The sequence below is a fragment of the Rhizophagus irregularis genome, chromosome 18 (genome assembly GCF_026210795.1).
Source record: "Rhizophagus irregularis chromosome 18, complete sequence".
NCBI classification, from domain to species: domain Eukaryota; kingdom Fungi; phylum Glomeromycota; class Glomeromycetes; order Glomerales; family Glomeraceae; genus Rhizophagus; species Rhizophagus irregularis.
The window spans coordinates 679,961-701,543 of NC_089446.1; the positions used below are offsets into that span (position 1 = coordinate 679,961).

The 21,583-nt window shown below is 26.3% G+C and overlaps 3 protein-coding genes across 3 annotated transcripts; 2 read left to right on the plus strand and 1 right to left on the minus strand.

Annotated features, from left to right (window-relative positions):
* Positions 1–10,048: 10,048 nt before the first annotated feature.
* OCT59_009781 (uncharacterized protein) lies at positions 10,049–10,974 on the plus strand (the record flags this gene model as incomplete). The annotated part of the gene is made up of 8 exons (XM_066132599.1): positions 10,049–10,145; positions 10,226–10,237; positions 10,325–10,366; positions 10,438–10,506; positions 10,574–10,627; positions 10,702–10,737; positions 10,808–10,888; positions 10,964–10,974. The coding sequence occupies 8 exons, from the start codon at positions 10,049–10,051 to the stop codon at positions 10,972–10,974; spliced, it is 402 nt and encodes a 133-aa protein (XP_066000227.1).
* A 1,190-nt stretch (positions 10,975–12,164) lies between these two features.
* On the plus strand, positions 12,165–15,018 carry OCT59_009782 (uncharacterized protein). Its single transcript, XM_025321385.2, has 6 exons — positions 12,165–12,788; positions 12,863–13,185; positions 13,261–13,438; positions 13,523–13,585; positions 13,657–14,646; positions 14,717–15,018. The coding sequence occupies exons 1-6, from the start codon at positions 12,221–12,223 to the stop codon at positions 14,833–14,835; spliced, it is 2,241 nt and encodes a 746-aa protein (XP_025169014.2). The 5' UTR covers positions 12,165–12,220; the 3' UTR covers positions 14,836–15,018.
* Positions 15,019–18,376: 3,358 nt separating this feature from the next.
* On the minus strand, positions 18,377–20,017 carry OCT59_009783 (uncharacterized protein; the record flags this gene model as incomplete). The annotated part of the gene is made up of 1 exon (XM_025327894.1): positions 18,377–20,017. The coding sequence occupies one exon, from the start codon at positions 20,015–20,017 to the stop codon at positions 18,377–18,379; it is 1,641 nt and encodes a 546-aa protein (XP_025169015.1).
* Between the last annotated feature and the right edge of the window lie 1,566 nt (positions 20,018–21,583).

Below are 21,583 nucleotides of genomic sequence, written 5' to 3' on the forward strand. Positions count from 1 at the left end.
CAAATAATCAAAGACGTACACCTGTATTTGAAAAAAGGCCTTTTTATGGTAATATAGAATATTACCTTATGTATGAGTTCAATAATGAGAAATCTATGCTCGCTTATATCAATTGGACTGCATCAGTATCAACAGATTCAGTTGGTTTAAAATATTTTACTAAATTTGCAGGTTATGATTTTATAGATGTTATTGCAGTTGAACGATGTGTTGGATTTATTAAAGTGGATAATAAATATTATATAGTTGATAAAGAAGCAAATAATACAATTATGTAATAATATAACTCAGTTTTTATATAAAAATTACATATTTTTTATACAAGTTGAACAAATTACACATTTTTAACACAGTTTACTAAATCTAATACTATTATAACGTAATATAACTCATTTTTTACAATTACATAGAAATTACATATTTTTTACACAAGTTGAACAAATTACACATTTTTAACACAGTTTACTAAATCATTCATTTTTTACAATTACATAGAAATTACATATTTTTTACACAAATTGAACAAATTACACATTTTTAATACAGTTTACTAAATCGAACTTTTTTAATAATGTTAAGAATTACATAACTACCACACAAATTGAGGAATTTTTACACAGAATATACACAAATGTAGACAGAATTAGCCTGTTTATTACACAAATCATTTTTATAGGGCTTCCTTTTCCTCTTGTTATAATTGGATAGCCGCGGATTTTTAAGCGATCAACGTACTAAATTTCCGTTGACATAGCGCCCCTGGTGACACAACCATAACAAGGTGGGAATCTATAGTATCACCTGATTGATCTGAAATCTGAATTTAAGCTAAGAAAAAAGAACGAAGTCCTGCAGAAGATAAAGTTTCAAAATTTCAAAGCCAGGACCTATATAATTGCAGAAAAGTGTTAATAAGAACATTTTTTAAGAGTCTCAAATTATTTTCAAAAACTTACCCGATTCAGCCATTCAGAGTTGTAGCTGAAGTTCCTACAAAAAAAAAGTTAAAATCAATTTTTTAAAGTTTGATTTTTTTTTTTTGAAACTTACCTATCCCACATCTAAAAAGAAAAAAATTGAAACATTAATGAATGTTTCATTAAAATAAATAGTTCAAAGAATAGCAAATTCTTGCACATCAAAGAAATCTAAAGACAACCATATAAAAATATAGAAAGTACAAAATGTTAGAAAACATTTCATTAAGAGAACAAATCAGCCAATTTCTCACCAAAATCCTATGCACTTAATGTGTCAGACCATTACTCAGGTCATACAGGACCCAGAAATATATATATAGGGGTCAGGTGATGAAAAAAATTTTTTACTATGAGCTGTACGCATTTTTTCAGGGCCGGAATTATGATAATGTCAGTCGGTTACTATAATGGGAAATAAAATTCTGACTGGAATTATCAAAAATCATCTAAAAAAGGAAAGATTTTCATGATTTTTTTAGTTCAAAATACGCAAACTCAAACCTGACCCTTTTATATATATTTCTGGGTCCTGGTCATACTTGATATGTCAAAGATAGATTATTGAATTTGGTCTTGATCTTGAATGACAGTACTTATCTTCAATACAATCAACAGGTTGACTTGACTTAAATCAACTCTCACATAACTTTACGATGTTCCAAAGGTACCTACCTCATCGAATCTTAAAATAAAAAAGAAAAAAAAACAAAATGTTAGTAAATGTTTCGTAAAGAAATCATTTAACAAAAAACCTCCCTATCAAAATCTATCCCACACATCCAAAAATCTGAAAAATTGCCTAAGAAACGAACTGTTAGCAAAGTTTGTTAAAAAAAAATAAAGAAAAAAATCTGATTTACTTGCCAAAATCTCGTATCCAAAGTTAAAATTCAAAATCCAAAACCCAAAATTCACGTGTCCAGACCTGTCTAAAGAAAGAAAAGATGTAACATTAGAAAATTTGAATAAATAAAATTTAAAAAAAAATTTAATTTCTCACCATAATTCTATGTCCAGATCATTCTAAAAGAATTCTTATAACAAATTCACGCGTCTAGGACTGTTTACTGAAAGAAAAAGAAAAGATGAACATTAGAAAATGTTCAAATCTTGAAATCCATGTTCTATACTCATCTAAGAAAATTTTCAATTTCACCATTTCCTACCAAAATCCACATTCTAGACCTGTCTAAAAAAAATTTTCTGAATTTTACTGAGATTTACGCATCCAGACCTGTCTAAAAAAAAAGATAAAAATTCCATTAGCCTTAATACTATGACTATAAATAAAAAAGATAATAAAAAAACCCTTGCCTAGTACTGAATTCCAACGCATCCAAAGACTCAAAAGTTTGTCTAAAAAAAAAAGGAAAAAATGAACTGTTAGTGGTGACCATTTATTAAAATAAATTAAAGAAAAAATTTTTTTTGAAAACTTACAAAATGTACACCCAGAAAATGAAATACACCTAGCAAAAGAAGAAAAAATTGAAATGTTATAGCGTTTCATTATAGAATTTGAAATTTTTTTTTCATGGGCTTTTTTAAATAAATACGATAAATACGAGAGGAGGAAAGGATAAAGGAAGAAAAATGGTTTATTTTTTTATAAATAAAAATATGACAGTTAAAAACCGTAAAAAAAATAAATAAAAAAAAATTTTTTTTATAAGAATGAAGGAAGGGAAGAAGGATAAAACAAAGGAATGAGAAAGGGCGAATAAAGGGAGTTGCTTAAAAAAGTTTAGTTTAAATTTTTAAGATCAAACTGGCAGTAGTAAATAGTAATGAATTGATCACGTAATATTCAATATTTTATTTTTAAAGTATAATTTTATTAATTTCATTGTAAATTGTTTTGTACAATATATAAATAAAATATTATATTAGACTTTTAATTGCATCTATATTGGAAAAAAAATTTTAACTAAAAAAAATTTTTAAGATCATACATACTGTATTCTCCAATTGTACGATCAATTGTATATCATTTATCACGTGATATTAACAATAAAACTGCCAGTTCATGCTGGTCGAATATCTACATCACGCGTTATGGCCGTTACGCATATCAAAAGTTTAAAAAAGAATCTTATGCATTCTGTTTTAAACTTTTATTCCTTCCTTTCCTCGTCCTTTGGCTCTATAGGCGCGGAAAAAAAAAATTTTTTTTTTTATTTTTTTTTAAAATTTTAGTGTGGCTTCATCTTTCCCTTCCCAGAATACCGGTCAAAACTACACACCGGACTTTGGATAATAAGGTAAATGGGAGGGGAAGTCAGTTTTTTTTTTATTTTAGAAATATTTTAACGTTTCTTTTCTTTCTTTTACTTGCAGGTATTTATGTGAAAAAAATAAAAGAAATAATAAATGACGCAACGAGAATAATGAAGCAAAAGAATGTAACAGAAAAACAAATAACGGATATATGGAATATGGTTATTATACCGAAAGTTGAGTGTATCAAATGATGGTGTAATCTTCTTCGTAGTAGTTTTTTTAATATTATGAACGGTTTACTAACCGTTCTTGTTTTCCATATAGGTTTCGCAGGAAATAAAGGGCAAGAGAAAACGAAAGGGAAAGTGAAAATGAAAGGGGAAGTGAAAACGAGAGGGGAAGCGAAAAATGAAAGGGAAAAGAAACAAAAGGAGAAGCGAAAAACGAAAGAAAGCGAAAAATGAGAGGGAAAGGGGAAAACGAAAGGGATAGGGTAAAAATGATAAGGAAAAGGAAAACGAAAAAGAAAGGGAAAACGAAAGGGGAAAACGAAAGGGGATGAACTTCCGAAGGATGGAAAAAAGCCAAGATTCATCTTGGTTTTTTTTTTATTTTTTTTTTAATATTATGAGCGGTTACTAATAACCGTTCTTTTCTTCTTTTTTTAGGATCGTGGGCTTTCGAGTTCCGAAGAACGGAAAAAGCCAAGATTCGTAAGTACGAATCTTGGTTTTATTCTTTTATTTTTTTTTGTGATATTAATGAACGGTTACTAATAACCGTTTTTTTTCTTTATTATTTTAGGTTCAGGTTGGCTTCCGAGTTACGAAGAATGGAAAACCCCAAAGATTCGTAAGGAATCTTTACTTTTTTTTATTTTTGTATTTTTGTATTATTACGAACGGTTTACTAACCGTTCTTGTATTTTTTTTATAGGTTCGGGAAGGCTTACGAGTTCCAAAGAACGGAAAACCAAGATTCGTAAGTAAGTACGAATCTTGGTTTTTTTTTTGTTTTTTTTTTAATTTTATTAATGAACGGTTACTAATAACCGTTCTTTCTTCTTTTTTAGGTTCGGCTCTCGGGTGAGCTTCCGAAATATAGAAACTCCAAAGATTCGTAAGTACGAATTTTTTGGAGTTTTTTTTTTATTTTTTTATTATATGAACGGTACTAACCGTTTTTATTCTTTTTTTTTATAGGTTCGGCTCTCTGGTGGGCTTCCGAAATACAGAAACTTCAAAGATTCGTAAGTACGAATTTTTTGGAGTTTTTTTTTTATTTTTTTATTATATGAACAGTACTAACCGTTCTTTTTCTTTTATTTTTTAGGACATTAATTTCTCTCTTTTTTTTGTAGATATCGGTTTTCGACTTTGGGACTTGGATATGCTGATATGGTAAGTTTCGATTTTCGATTTGAAAATTCGAAACATAAAGGATTGAAGCGCGATTTATCCTTGAAGGTTTGCTTAATGTTGTCAGTGTTTAATTCATAATTTTTTTGGTATGTCGTAAAAACACATCATGTGATTTATTGGAAGAGCTATCGCTCGGAACTACTTATATTTGAGGATAAAATTATTTAATTGCTACAATTGAGTATATATTTAATGCAAATGTACTATATATTTACCATAAATGTACTATATGTTTACCACAAATGTACTATACTTACTGCAAATGTACTATATTTTACTACATAATTACTACAAATAAAAGTTGTATTTACTGCACAATTACTTTTATTAGAACTTATAATTACCATACATTTATGTTAATTTGTTACATCGCTACTATATGTTTACATTATGGTAAATTTACATTTATACTAATTTTCTATATACTAACTATGGAAGTACTGCATCACTACACTATATTTACTATAAAATAGCGGTACACCTACTACTTTTTAATATATATATAGTAGATGTGTAGTGGCTACAAAGCCGCTATTTAACCTGTTTCTGTAATGTTTAATAATGATGATAAAAATTCAACGAAATAATTTTTCTTTGGTATAAAATAAATTAAATGAAAAATGATAAATTATTTAACAAATACAAAAATAAATGCAAATTAATTTTTATCTTGTTCATATTTTAATTGATAGAGTGGATTCTTTTGCTTTTTAACCCAAGCTAAATATCCATTAACTGAAGGATTGGACTGGTTTTTTATATATGGGAACCCTTTCCATTCTTGATTTTCAATATCCCAAGAAATAATTTTTCATTCAGGCCGTCAAATTGTCACTTACTTTTTTGAAGAATATTGCATCAACTTTTTGAACAGAATTAACTAGATGTTTACACAAAAAAAAAACGGCTTTGAATATATGCAGGACATGCACATATCCATTTTGTTGAATCTGTAAAATATTTGCCATTTAATTGTGTAGTTTTTTTTTCATGTTGCTTCCATTCTTTTTTAAACTCTTTCCGCCATGGTACTGAATGGCGACCTTGTTGAAATAATTGAATTCGATATAATTGTTGGCTGATTACTTTTTTAACAAGAATAAAACATAAATGATCAACTCTGGGCTTGTGAAATTTGTATAAGTGATCATGTTTAATATGTCGCCAATGTGACAATCATTGTAGTTTTAATATGGCTAATGTTTTTATTAGCCGCTCTTGCCCATAAATTCCACTTTTCTTTTGAATACCATTCTCTCCACAAGTAAACCCATAATTGAAGTAATTCATTTTCTTTACAAAATTCTATCATTTCTTTAACACACTCTTTCCAAATTTCGTCTGCATTTGTAATAAAGGTGCCATCATGTTTCAGTAACAACATATGACGATTTGAATGATTTTCAACGATGCTAATTACAGTTTTTCGTAACTTTAAAGGGCAAAATACCAAATTTGAATTATTAATAATTCCCCAACTAGGATCAATTGATGAACATTCTTCATGTGCAACTTTTGGATTATAAGAATAATATGTACCAATTTTATTAGATGATAAACGTTGCTTAATAGCCCGTCTTAAATGCCAAACACATAATTGTAAACGTGCTTCAGGCCATACTGTTTGTGCTGCATTGATTTCTGAGAAATCTTTATCAGTTAAAATAAAAGGAAAGTTTCTCAGGTTTCGTTCTTTTAAAGCTTGCATCCACTGAGTAAGAATCCCTGTTATATTTCGATTTTTTCCAACTGAAATTATAAGATAGCTAAGAGGAAATCCAGTACCATCTATAACACCCATAATAGCATATAATTCCCATGCCAAATTATTGGTACCATAAGTTGCATCGATTTCAATTGCTTCAAAATTATAGTAAATCAATTTGTAAAACAATTCTGTTAAAAATCCAAGAGCGGGCGCAGAAGTATTAAGATTATTTACTATAATTTCTTGGTTAAACTCTTCTAGCAAACATTTTGCTGATAATAAAGGATTGGTGTCACAGCAGTATGCCTTACGAGATTGAATAGACCACCAATAATAGGTCTGTTGAACTGTTATGTTTTCATGTCCAATAATTTGATTTTCTCGAATTTGGCGCCAAATTTCTGAAACAGGACAATTAAGATTATCCTGGATAAATCTTTTAATTTCATACGTAGTATTAACATGCCTTAGTCGTGGATGTAACATTTTATGAGAATATTTAACTTTGATTAAGTCCAGTTTTGATAAGATCTCTATATTTATTGTTCCCTCACAATGGTACCGTTCTAAATAGGTAGATGTGTCTCTTTGTTTATCTAATATAGGATGCTTTACTTGCCATTTTCCAAGCTCAATTCGACAATTGCAATAATATAATATATGAAGAGAGTCTTTTTTTTGATTTTTATTCCGATAAACCCATGAATAGCCATCACCTTCCGAAATAAGTGTTATTACATGATTGTTAACTTCAATTTCAAGGTTTTCTTTATTTGACTCATCTTTTTCTGAAATAAAGTTCATTAGTATCATTTAGAGAAATTAAATGGTTGTATATAGTTTCAGTAATATCTGAATAATTAATTATTGCGTCAGATTGTTCAGCATTTTTTTTAAACGAGCAATTTTAAGTTTATCTCGGCAGTGCAAACATTTTTTTAAAGCAACACCTTTATCATTTAGAAAATTTTCATTGCTTTGACGAACATGACATCCTTTACAAGTTCTATTTTCTTGGTTTGACATTAGTGAAATTAGAAAAATAAGAAAAGGGTTTATAGTGACGTGTCTGACGAGATATTGATGAAAAAGTAAAAAGGTAAAAAATTGATTTATAATCAATTTGTAATTAATGTAACCGGAAATCAGTTTCCGAATCACGTGTAACCAGCAAACCTATCCGGCTACCATTTTTTCTAGGTAAGTTAAACGAAATTTATGATATCACGTGATTAACGATCGGCAAATTCACCATATAATAATGGGATGGCGCGACTGGGGTGAATGGGGGCAATGGGCAACCCGATTTTCTCAGCGTAACTGATGTCACGAAAAATCACGTGATATTTTCATCACCGGCATCACGGCCGTCACACCCTTCCTGGTTTCCATTTTTCATAAGTATCTGGGGGACTAAGAAATTTGTTTAGCACTATCCGTACCATGTAGTTGCGTAATGCCGGCCATTTCGTGACATTTTTTTCAGGTTACGCTGGGTAGTGCAACCCCACCTCCCTGCGTAAAATTATTTCCATAATTTGATCAATCTCTAGCCGATTAAAATTCTGTCTGACAAACAAGCTCTGAATTTGATTGGCTAGAAGTCTAGAACTAGAAGTTGCTGATCATTAACGAAAATAGATGCTGCGCGCGAAATCGTTCGCGTGACACGAAAGAAGTTTAGAATAGTCTCCATATAAATAATTTGAATCGTGTAACATGAAAACCCATGACATATCTTTTTATTAAAACCATATATTTTATTCCAAACCTATATTTGCGATTCTTTAAAAAAAGTAATTATAATTCTACAGAAATTCTTTGCTTAGTTATTATTTTTTTAGTAGAAATAATAAATTGAATGTTCATTATTCACCACGTTGTTTATTAAAAATAAATTCAATTGAAAATAACTAAAGAAAATTGACTTTTTATCAATCATGTTTATATATTGATTTTTAAGTAAATTAATAATCTATAATAACAATCATTAATTTTTGTTTATCAATTTATTTAATATTAATCAATATAATCAAGGATACATATCTATTCATTTAATATGACAATCAAATTTGTTAAATATAAATCGTATTCGCTGAAAAAAAAATATATATATAAAAATAAAAATAAAAATTAAATAAGTAATTTATTAATTTTTAAATTATCATACTAAATATAAAAAAAAACTAGTTACTTTTTTTGTTATGAAACATAAAACTGGCGTAAAATACTACACAAAATTTATGTGGACACAACATGAAGTTTGATCAACTTTGCATTTTACTAATTTATCACGGAGTTCAAATGAACGAACTTAAAATAATTCATTTATTCATTCTTTCTTATTGATTACATTATGTCCACTCTTCGATATGAATTAATTAATGCAACAAATACTAGGGCATTTACATTATGTGATATTAGTATTCACAATGATATACACAAACAATTTGAATTTTACAAACAAACAGTCCTTGCTGATAAAATTCTTACAAATGATGAAAAAACTTATGCAATAAGAATAATAACTAAAAGTTATGATCGAGATAAAGTTATAGATAATGATGGTGCAAGAAGAATTTGTGAAAATTGTAACCTAGAATGTTTAGCTACATTATATTGTGAATATTGTGTTCAAAATTATTTAAAAGAAGATTTTTCAAATTGGACATCTGAAAATGATGTTATTGATAATTTAATACAGAAATGTCAAATGGAATCACTTGGACCAGAGAATATAGTTGAATGGATCCCATATAGTAATTTAAAAAATATTAAATATTTAACAAAAGGTGGATTTTCTGAAATTTATACAGCAAATTGGATTGGTGGAGCGTATTATGAATGGGATTCTGAGAAAAAACAATTAACGAGATATAAAAATTATAGTACAGTGCTTAAAAAATTAGAAAATGTTGAAAGTGCAAATCAAAGTTGGTTTGAAGAGGTTTGTATAATTATATTCTATATTTTATAAAATTAGTGCAATTTTTGTATTAATGCTAGTATTTTTACAATTTATTGTCTATTAGGCTAAATCACATTTAACTATAAGTAATAAATGGGCAGATGTTGTTCGATGTTATGGTTTAACGCAAAATCCATCAAATGGAAATTATATGCTTGTAATGGCGAAAATGGACATAGATTTAAGAAAATATTTACAACAAAAACATAATCAACTTACATGGAAAGATAGAATGAAAATTATTGATTTAATAACTCTTGCACTTTATTATATTCATGAAGAGAAAGCAGTGCATAGAGATTTACATTCTGGAAATATATTATATTCACAATATAATGATTACTGGTATATTGGTGATCTTGGATTTTGTGGACCTGCTGATAAATCTTCAACAAGTATATATGGAAATCTACCTTACATAGCACCCGAAGTTATTGTTGGAAGAGAATATACTTTTGCATCTGATATTTATAGTATTGCAATTCTTATGTGGGAAATTTCATCTGGACAACCACCATTTATAAATTATGAACATGAAAATGATATTGCAATGAATATTATTAACGGTATAAGGCCAAAAATTGTGCCAGGAACTCCATTAGAATATAAAAATTTAATGAAAGAATGTTGGGATGCTGATCCATTAAAAAGACCTGACGTTAATACACTTTGTAATAAAATACAAAAAATTAGTTTATATTATCAAAATATGTCAGATGAATTACTCAAATCGGAAATGGATAATTTAGAAATGAATAAAGTAGAAGAAAATTATACGAGTAGCAGTTCATTTACAAGTAAAATTCACAACTTTGGAAATCTACCTGAACCAAAAAATGCAACAGAAGGTATAAGTGTATAATATTTTATTAATGAAGTGTATTTATTTTAAATTACAATATTAATGTTATCTTTTTTATTATAATAGAAGAACAAGAAGGTATAACCATATAAATAATAATTTCTACCATTTTTTGATTATTATAATAATTTAGTTTTTAAAATACTTTAATTTATCCAATAATAGTGTTTCATAGTAAATTGTATGATTTTAACATTCCTAACAATAGTAAGTATATATTAACATTACAGCATTGAATTATCATATAATGATGTTTAATAATTGATTTTTTATTTTAGTTGACGATTTTAATAAATCAAATGAGCAGAATAGTAACAAATCATCAAAAGTAATTACTATTTTTAGAGGTAATATATTTTAATTATTATCAAATCGAGATTGATTTATATATTAATTCTATATCTTAATTTTTAGATAGTTGTAAAAAATTATCTAAATTATTTAAAAAGTTGCAAATAAACTCAGATAGTAAGTAAATTACTAACAAATAAAATTGCTATAACAATTTCATTTATTAAACACGACTTTTATTTAAAATTTAGATGATGAAAAAGAAATAACTCAACAACATGTCGATGGTAGGTGAAAATTTTACGTAATATCAAACAATTAACAATTTTAACCTATTTTAATTCTATTTACTTGCAGTATCTCTTACGGATGATGATGAAGTATATAATAATCCAAATCTTCATTCAAAAGAACAAGATGAACTGGAAATTCCTGATGGTAAGTTTTTTAAAAAATAAATTTCTTAATAAAGCAAATAATTAATTTATAATTTGTTATTTTTTTTATCTTTAGATGGATTTTAAAATTGACTTGTGATAAATCAAATCATATATATATATATACACAATATTTTTTTTTATATTTTAAATTATTATCATTTATTTATCTTGGATTATTTAAACACTAAGACTAGAGTAGTAAATGTTTTACAAAATTCTTAGTTTGTAATTAAATAATTTTAATAAATTTATTCAAATTATAAAAATACTTAATACCGTATATTGATTTAGGCGAAAATTAAGTATCTTTTCGTCATAAACATTGTAAAATCATGACACGTTATTCATTCGTTATACACGAATTTATTGAAAGAATAATCTAATGTCATCTTTAGCCTCATGAAAGTATGACAAGAAGCGACGTTTAAAATACAAATATTGTGCACATGTTATATGTTAAAAATTTATTTTTATTTATAATAAACAGGTTAGGTTGACAATAACCCTAAATTAATTTGTTCTATACCAATTAAATGGAATTATATAGCGATATAAAATTTTTCAGCATCACAAAATGATGGTATTTTCCATAATGAGAATACATTACTCAATTACTCATGCACTCAACTATGACGACTTCATGTTGATATTTTACACCAACTTGACTCAATAATATAATAACATGTGTCATCACAACTTCAGCAAATTCTTTGTAGAAATGCACACGAACCGTCACTTTTTGTAATATTTCATAGCAGATGACAACAGGTTTCAAAACATAAATTTATTCATGGTTACATTACTTTTAATACACAATGAATCAATTGAATCATGGGAACAATATTTTATTATCGTTTATAATTCAATACGATCTATGCCCGAGCCGACAAAATTAACATCACAATGAAATCTGTGAAAGTGTGAAAGTTCGAAAAGAAAAAAAAAAATCTTTTATATTTGTTCATTAAACAATTAAAAGCAAGGGTTTCTTCCCATGTATTAATAATGTAGTGGATGTGTAATATATTATTGGAATTACATAATACTTTTTTTTCGAATAATATGAATAATATGAACAATATTATTTAAAACAATTTATTTCTTACATAATAAAATTTTACATCATTTTTATTTCATTATTTTTTTTTAGATGCCCTAAAAAGGTTAGAAAAGAATCACATGATGTTTGGTATACAATGTTACTCATTTTTCATACTTAATCATTTTTTGTTATAAAAGAAAGTTACATGTACAGTATGTGATTTTGATTAATTAATTATTTTTTGATTGACTAATTATACGAAAAAGAAGAAAAAAGTTGAAAATAATAATGACAACAGCAGAAGTTATTGCAAGACTTATAGAAGATTTTAATGATTTAAAAGAACAATGTGCTCATCTAGTAGAAGAAAATCAAAATCTTAAACAAAAAAATCAAAACATTCAACAAGAAATTCAAACTTTAAAAGAAAAACTTCAAGAAAGAGACAAACAACTTGAAAAACTTCAAAAAAGTGAAAATCAAAACCTTCAAAAAGAAATTCAAATTTTAAAAGAAAAACTTCAAGAAAAAGACAAGCAACTTGAAAAACTTCAAAAAAGTGAAAATCAATATGAAAAACTTGAACAAAATATTAAAGATTTAGAAAATCAAAAAAGTGAAGAATTACAACAATTAAAACAACTTGAAATAATTTCTAAACATATTCGAAATAGTTTAGGAATAAAAAATTTAAATAAAGTTGATGATAATAAAGTACATAAAGAAAAATGCGAACCTTCTTTAATCAAAAAAGATAATCATGAACAAAAAAATCATAATATTAATAATAATCAAATAATCTTATCTTTAAATAATAATAATATAAATAGTGATAATTCCTCTATATACTCATTAAGTAAGTAAATAATGAATTTCAAAATTATCAATTTGATTAAACATTAAAATAATTTTGTTTATGCAATTTTTAAGGTTTAGGAAAAGATACAGAAAAATCCGGGATTTATTCCGATATTCAAGTCGTGGTTGGGTTGGATTTTGGATCATCTTCCTACGCACGCTCTTTTCATAATGTTGGAAATCAAGGAATAGGAATATTCCAAAGTTATTCGTATAAGCAAAACAATATAATCCATAAGCAAAATGCATATAAAACGTTATGTTGCGATACTCAATTTAGTAATTATCTCAAAATTGTTGAATTATATAAATTACATTTGGGTAACTTATCGGATAGTAATTCACAATCAAATTCTTATCTACATATCAATGATCCGCTTAGAAATATTGGAAAGGTAATGTGTCTTATCTGAATTATCGTAACGTTAATATTAATTAAATTATTTACTTATTTAATTGAAATCTCTAAGGATATAAAAAATACAATTGCAAGTTATCCAAATATTAAATACTTTGAAAATGTATTATTGGTTCTTACTGTTTCTATGGAGTATTTAGAAAAAGACGAAGCTATTATGAGAGAACGTGTACATGATGCAAAACTCGTTAGAAATAAATCTTCGGAAAAGATACAATTTATTACAGAATGTAAGTTTCAAGAAAAAAAAAAAGAAAATTAATAATTATTCAAATTCATTTTTTTTTATTTATTTTTTTATCTTTTTATTACAGCTGAGGCTGCAGCAATTTATTGTATAAAAAATGAATTACAGAAATATAACTTATCTACAGGAGGTAAGATTGTAATTATTTATTTAAACTACTTTAAAAGAATTATTTAATTAATTGTCATTTAAATATTATAGAGCCATTTATTATCGTCGACTGCGGCGAAAGTACTATTGATATAACTACTCACGAGTTTGTTGAAAACAATCCATTACAATTAAGCGAAATTACTCAAAAGTTGGTTGAGAATAATCCATTACAATTAAGCGAAATTACCACTCGCGTTAGAGATTTCTGTGGAAGTATATTGATTGATAAAGAATTAATTACATTTTTACATGAAAAATATGGGATTGATCCACTATTAATATTATCAAGAACAGATTTTCTCTGTCAATCAGGACCGCTCATTATTTATAATATCTGTCAACATATAAAGAAGACTTTTGCGGCAGATAATAAGGAATTTTATTATACGCTAGATGTTGAGGAAAGTTTTCCATCTTTACTGCAGAATGCCAGTAAAAAAACAAGAGAAATTATGGAAGAAATTAACTGGTTGATTGATATTAAATATAATGACATAAAAAAAATGTTTGATACTGTTATTGATAGAATTATTCGTTTAATACACATCCAACTTTCAAATAATAAAGAAACTTGCTCAGCAATATTTTTAGTTGGAGGTTTCAGTGAGAATAAATATTTGCAAAGAAGAATTAAACAAGAATTCCGTCATACCGTGAAAATTATTTCAACTACTGAACATCCATCAACTGCAATTTCACGTGGAGCGATGGATTATGGACTATCACTTATAAATTCAAATAAATTAGGAAATAAAAATATTACTTCAACTATTCTTAAACATACTTATGGTTTTAAATTTGCCTCAAATTGGAAGGAAGATAGTAGGAAGACTTCTGATGGAAAAATTTCTAAATTTATTTCTTTGGTCGAACGAGGCACTAAGGTTTCACCAGATCAGACCTTCACTTTTAATTTTAAACCTGAATCAGGTCAAACACATGCAAAATTTGAAGTTTATTGTGTAAACGAAGAATCTGTAATATATTTTGATGAACCAGGAATGGAATTACTTGGAGTATTAAACGCTGATCTTCCTGGTAAGTTTTAGAAACCATAATTTTTTTTAATGGAAATGGATAATTAATACAATTAAATCTTTATTATTAGATGCAAATCTTGACAACAGAAGCATTAACTTTGGATTATCTTTTGGTCCAAATAAGATTACTGCATTTACAAGTAATAAACTCAATGGACAAAGATTTGAAATTAAATTTAATTATTAATAGATCAAAAGAATTTAACAATATTACACATATTATGAAAATTTAATACTTACGTACTTGACTATAATGTGAAATTGTTTATTGTAAAATTTACTTAAAAATCTTGTAATTTTTACTTGTTATTTTGTATTATGCATTTTTTATGATAAATTTGGTTGATAATAAAATTTTAGTAAGACTGGTAACTAATTTTACCATTTAATGGAGTGTTAATTTGATATTTTGAATTATGCATTTTGATAATAAAATTTTATTAAGACTGGTAATTTTTAATGGTTAATTATAACTCAATTTTATGTGACAAGTGACGTATGTCAAAGTATTAATCTACATCTGATGCAATAATTTTATTAATAATTTTATTTCCCCAGCGTAATCATTAAGACATGTAATTCACGTGATTTTGACCGTGACTAAATGTAGCTATGATAGTTGTAGAGGTTGGAACCGGTCCAAAAAGTCTTAACCGGTTAATAACCGGTTAACCAAACCTTTAACCGGTTAAAACTCAATCCTAGTCAGCATTAAAATTCGGCCAGGATTAGTATCAAATATATTTTTAATCCCGGCCAAAATTAGGCCAGACCAAAACTCTAACTATCGAAACGAAACTCTAGCTGAAAGACGAAATTCAGACCAAAATTGTCTGGCCGGCACTATGAATTTCGGCCCGCATTATGAATTTTATATAACACAAAAAATTCCACCACCTGGTCCGTTGGTATTTTAACTGGGGGATTCCTTAATGTACAGTGGGTGTACGATATTAATGTACGAACTGGCCGGAGTTAACGTTAACTCTATCACGTGCAAGTGCATAACTCCTAAACTCGGGCCAGTTTGTACGTTAATATTGTACACCCCTACTGTACGTTAAGGACGCCCTTTTAACTGGTGGCTAAACTTTTATCCGAAGTCCCGTGATTTATAATTCTGGCCGGCACTGTGAATTATGGCCAGAATTACAAATATTTTTAGCATTTTAACCGGTTAATTTAACCGGTTAAGAATTGTTTTTTAACCGGTTAACAAATGTTTTAACCGGTTAACCGTTTTAACCGGTTAATTAACCGGTTAAGCTTAACCGGTTCCAACCTCTAGATAGTTGAACTCGGTTATTTCATTCGTTGGTTAAACATATAATCCTAGGCAACTCCAACATCAACATTATAGGTAAAAATAATTCAGCCTAAATTAACTTTCCTAATCTTTATTCCTATGTTACCACCAATGAATTTTGTAAATGTTAATTATAAGTAAAATAGAACAATTAATCAAATTAAAATTATTATTTTATTAAGGTATTATGAAATAATAATTTAAATAATAAATTTTATTTAATTTGCATTTAAAAAAATAAACAAAATAATTTACAATGATAATTATTGTAAAATACAGTAATAAGTGTTATTTATATGACTCTTCCATATTAATCACTTTTTAAAAAATTTTCAGCATCAACTAATTTAGTGAACAATTCAAATATTATCAACAAATTTTTGTTTTTTCTTGAAGAGAAAGTGCTTTCTGATAGTATTAATTAAAATTGTTTCAAATAATTCAATTGAAATTTTATTAGATAAAATGATATTATTGCACATTTGGTGATGTAAGTATAATTCGGATAATATATCTTTAAGAGTTTCATTATTCAATTTCCTAGATACCAAGTTGGCAAATTTTTTTACCATAGATAGAGGATTCATATTTTCTGCAAATTTTTAGTTTTTTAATACATTTAGCTCCATAATAATGTGAGATTATCATAATAGCCATTTTTATATTTTTAATAATATTCATCTAAAGAAACAAACCAAATTTTTTTATTTTTTAAAAAAATACAATTTTATATTCTCAGTAATGTAGACGTTTAATTACAATACGCGAAAGTTGCGAATGGATCAATATTAAGATTGCGCCATATATAGCGAAAAAGGAGCTACTATGTAACAAAATCACATGTTCACAGAATCACATGCTCATACAGGTTATAAATAGGAATTTTTTTCACTAATTCTTGATGTCGGTCCATAATACTGGCTAATTTCGTGACTATTAGATTTCGTAATATAAATAGGTCATCATTTAAATTATGATTAAGATCATTATGTCGCTAAAAATTTATTTGATAAAACAAATTAAAAAAAAAAAGAAAATGGGATTTTATTAAAGTAATATAATGATGATTTAAGGGTGTACTATTTTTATTTTTTACATTAACATTCTTTTCAAAATTAGTTGCTTGTAACAAGTTTTACAATATTTTAAGATTAAGATTTTTTTTAAGAAAATCACTGTACAAAAAATGATGATAATAAAATGATTGCCACATCGATCATAATAATTGAAACATTTCTAAGATGTTGATTTTCCGAAAAAAAAAATTAAAAATAAAATAGGAAATTAGATGTTGACTAAAAGAGAAAATACGGTGAACAGGTCAATTCGGATGTCCCATCTGAAAATTTCAGCCAGGTCATTAAATTTATTTCATGACGTTCACCTTTTGTAACTTAAACCTTACTGTAAATGTTTTAAAAAAAATTGATCTTGTTGTATAATATATTTTATATATGCCCAAAGGAAGTTTATAAATTGAATTAGGGTTTTGAATGTCAAAAAAACCCATTTTAATCAAAAAACTAAATAATATTTTTTGAATAGTTTCGAAAGGAAGAGCCAAGAAACTTTTAGTTGATTATAATATTCTCGAAATGACAAATATGGTACAGTATATTAAATTAGATGCTTATACTAATGTTTCGTTATTAAAATAAGCTAGGGAAGAAATTTTTTAGTAGGAAAAATCAAATGTGCGTCACATTTAATCCAGCCATTTCGGGACGTTTTTCGTGGTTACACTAGGTAGTTGAAAACTTAATCTTATTAAAAGACTCTTTTGATTATATATTTTCTAATTATAAATAAATTTTTTAAATATTACTAGGAAACGGTAACCGTTGATGCATCCAAAGCGCCATAAATCACATGCTCATAAATTTAAACTATAAACTATAAAATGTAAGAAATCAACAACACAACGATATCAATAATTTAGTGTTATTTATGAAATCAATTGTTTTATTTTTTTATTTTTTATTTATTTTTATTATAATTTTATTTTTTTAAAAAAAAATACAAATTAAAAACCACAAAAAGCATGTAAAAATTATAAGAAATTAAAAAATTTATTTATTTTTTGAATGGCGTAAAAAACTTTTAAGAAATATTAAGAAATTTTAAATCAGGGACTGTGGGGCATAAAAATTTTTAAGAAATTTTAAATCAGGGGACATAAATAAAAAGTGTTATATACGCAAACAAATTTAAGGTTACACCTGACCCTAAGATTTTATTGGTCATACACGTGTGCGGACAGACAACAACACATGTATGGTTTGGAGAGTGTCCTACGCATACGCTTCGGACAATTATGCTTATTTCTTAATATTAAAAAATTTCAAGTTGTTATATTTTAATAAAGGAAACGAATTTTAAATTCTTAAGAGTAAAATTTCAATATTTGAATTAATCTCAATAACTAATAAGTTTTATTTATAAAATCATAAATATTAATAACCAAATCATGATAATTCAGAACTTGAATATCATGTAATTGAAATTCCTTTGCTTTATCTTTCAAAATAAACAAATCTTCACCACGAAATTGAAAAGATTCTAAAATAGCTAAATATTTAACTCTTTTCTTTTTCATTATATATTCTTTTATATAGGGTAAAATATCTTGACTTCCATAATTCTTGTCATACTTTACTTTAATTAACAATTTTTTGATAAAAGTATTTTGGGAATTTTTTAAGAATATTTCTAAATCACTTTCATTAATTGTAAGACATAAATTCAAATATTCTAATTTAAAAGGAAGAATTTGTCCTAAATTTTTTAATATAATTGAACTAATTTCAATATTTTTATTAATATTAGTGAAATCAAAGGAATCAATCATAAGATAATTAAGTTTTTGTCTCATATTTTTAATTAAATCCAATATTAAATTAATATTCTGATTATTTGGTCCCATAGAAAAATATAATAATTTAATATTGTTACAATATAATTTAAGTGATTGTATTAATTGTCGGATTTCACAGTTGTTAATTCCAAAATTTTCTAAATAATTTCCAGATTTTTGTATTAACGATTCTAATAATAATTCATCCATTTGACACAAAAATAAAGATTTTAATTTAAATGGTTTTGTAATATTATTAATTTGTTGAATAAATTTAGAATCTAAAGATAAACAATAAATAATATGAATTGATTCTAAAACATTCAATTGATTAAATACTTCACTTAAAAAATTTATATTTTTAAAGTTAGTATTACGAAATATAATTGTATTTAATGTGTTTGAACAATTAGAATTTTTTAATGATAATAATAGATATAAAGGGGGAATACTATGATGAAATAAAATCTTTTTAAGATTTTCTTGAAACTTAATCATTTGTGATAAATTTTCTTCAATTTTTGGATATTCATGATATTTAAATGAAAATATAAAATAAAATGATGAAATCGAATTACAATTAGAGCTGAGAAATCCTAAAAATTTTCTTACATTATCAGTTATTTCATCAAATTCAAGTGTTAAATTTTTAATATTATGAACGAAATTCGGATTTTGTAAAATTAATTCAACAGCCGCATCAAAATATTCAAATTCTTCATAATCAACCATAACTTTAAAACTATGCAAATTTACTTCATTTTTAATGAATATAAGAAATAATGACTTAAAAATAAGTTTTGTAAAATTTGGTATTTGTGAAGGTGAATAGCTGGAATGTTCCTCTTCAATTGTAGATGCCCACTTTTTAATAGAATAATAAACATTATGTGTATTTAAACGTTGAATAAATTTAGGATAATTAAAAAAAGTATTTGTATTAGGAAATAAGTTATTATGGATTACATATTCATTTAATCTTGTTTTATCATCATCACTTAAATTATGCAAATAAATTTCAATAAAATGATGATTTTTAGGTAATTTAATTGAAAATGGATCTTCCCATAATAATGGAATTGCTAGACGACACCATAATCTATTAACTAATATGCATGAATGTAATGTTTTATAATCATAATGAAAATATTGTATGACTTCGTTTAATAATTCTGGCAAATCTCCTGAAAAAAATTTTGAACATGCCATGTTAAATGAAAAGGGAGAAGAAAGAAAAGGGATGCAGAAATTACTAAAAGTTACATCAAATTTATTATATGAATTTTCGGAGCGGGAAATTCCGTTTGTCGCACAAACTTACATATGTCACTATATATGTGAACTTTAGAGCGTAACTTTACGAATCCATGAGTCATATATAGGGATGCTAATAGTTACGTTACGTTACGTTACGTAACTTACACTGTAAGTTTCACGGACTGAATGTAACATTACATTGATATGTATTGATATGTTTACCAATTCAGTCAGTATTACCTTAATCTTGGCCAAGTTTATAATTTATAACAAACATTAACAAATAAAAAGTAGCTTATTATCATGTTTTACAGTTTCGGATTCAACCTACTGCAACTTTTTTTATGATCTTATCATACAAGTTTTAACATATTCCTGCAATCTTTGTCGCATTTTTGTTCATTCAGAATTACAGTATTTATATTTATATCATTTTTTTATTGGGATTTATTGTTTCTTCAGATTTTGATAAAAAAAAAATTTTATGTTACAATAACATAAGGCGATATAAAGTTAAAAAATTGGTTCTCATATCAAAATTTGCTTTAATTTAACCCGGCCGCACGGCTTTTTATTTTTTTTTAGAATAAATTTTTTTTTCATCCGATCATGTAATACGGAAGATTTCATATGTACATTTATATTAATATAGTTAATTCAATAAAAGTCATAGATAGATTTTACATATCAAGTTAATTACAAGTTTATTTCTCATGTTTAATTGTAGTTTTTTTTAAATTCTTTTTTTTTTATTATTCGTTAAATGTTAGGCATTTACATTGCAGATAGTGTTACGATTTATCAGATATGCGTACAAATTTAATTTATCATGTGATATAGTTTAGACCAATTTGATTGGTTAACGAAAAAAAAATAATAATTTAAAGATTCCCGCTCTGGTGACCCGGCCGGGATATGAGAACCAATTTTTTAACTTTATGTCGCCTAATGTAACGTAACTTATAGAAAATTACCGTAATATAACAATAAATTTTATAAAATACGGTAATTTTACATCCCTAGTAGTAATATCTCATCCGTTTTTCATTTTCTTATTCGAAAAACATATTAATAAAGTTTTCCCACATCGGGGATAGGATTTTTTAACAAAATAAATGTTTAATTTGGTCGTCAAAGAAATTTTCTGTGCATTTTAGATGTTTCAGTTTCACATGAACTATTTTAGTTATAAAAGACACCGGATCAGAATTTTGTGTCGCAGTCATTATATATTAATTATTTATAATCTTGAGTAAAATTCACATGAACTTTATAAAGACGAAAAATTCGTGATTTATCAAGTTTTTATTTCGATTATCAAGATGTCATTATAACGGGCTGCTACGGAACTTAACAAGTGAAACCATTAAATTTTTTTTACTCTGTGCTCAGAAGCCTTGCCTATAAAAAGCGTACTAATGTCATCAAATTTTTTTACTGCATGATAAGTTAATTGATTCGAATTATTTGATTGTAATTATAAATTTTTTTTCTGTATAATAACTCGTCTTAATTAAC

Bases quoted from the DNA above. Each gene is read 5' to 3' on its own strand.
- OCT59_009782 (XM_025321385.2), top strand. From the start codon at position 12,221: ATGACAACAGCAGAAGTTATTGCAAGACTTATAGAAGATTTTAATGAT. The intron at 13,439-13,522 runs GTAAGTTTCAAG...TTTTTATTACAG, and splicing joins GATACAATTTATTACAGAAT to CTGAGGCTGCAGCAATTTAT. The intron at 14,647-14,716 runs GTAAGTTTTAGA...CTTTATTATTAG, and splicing joins ATTAAACGCTGATCTTCCTG to ATGCAAATCTTGACAACAGA.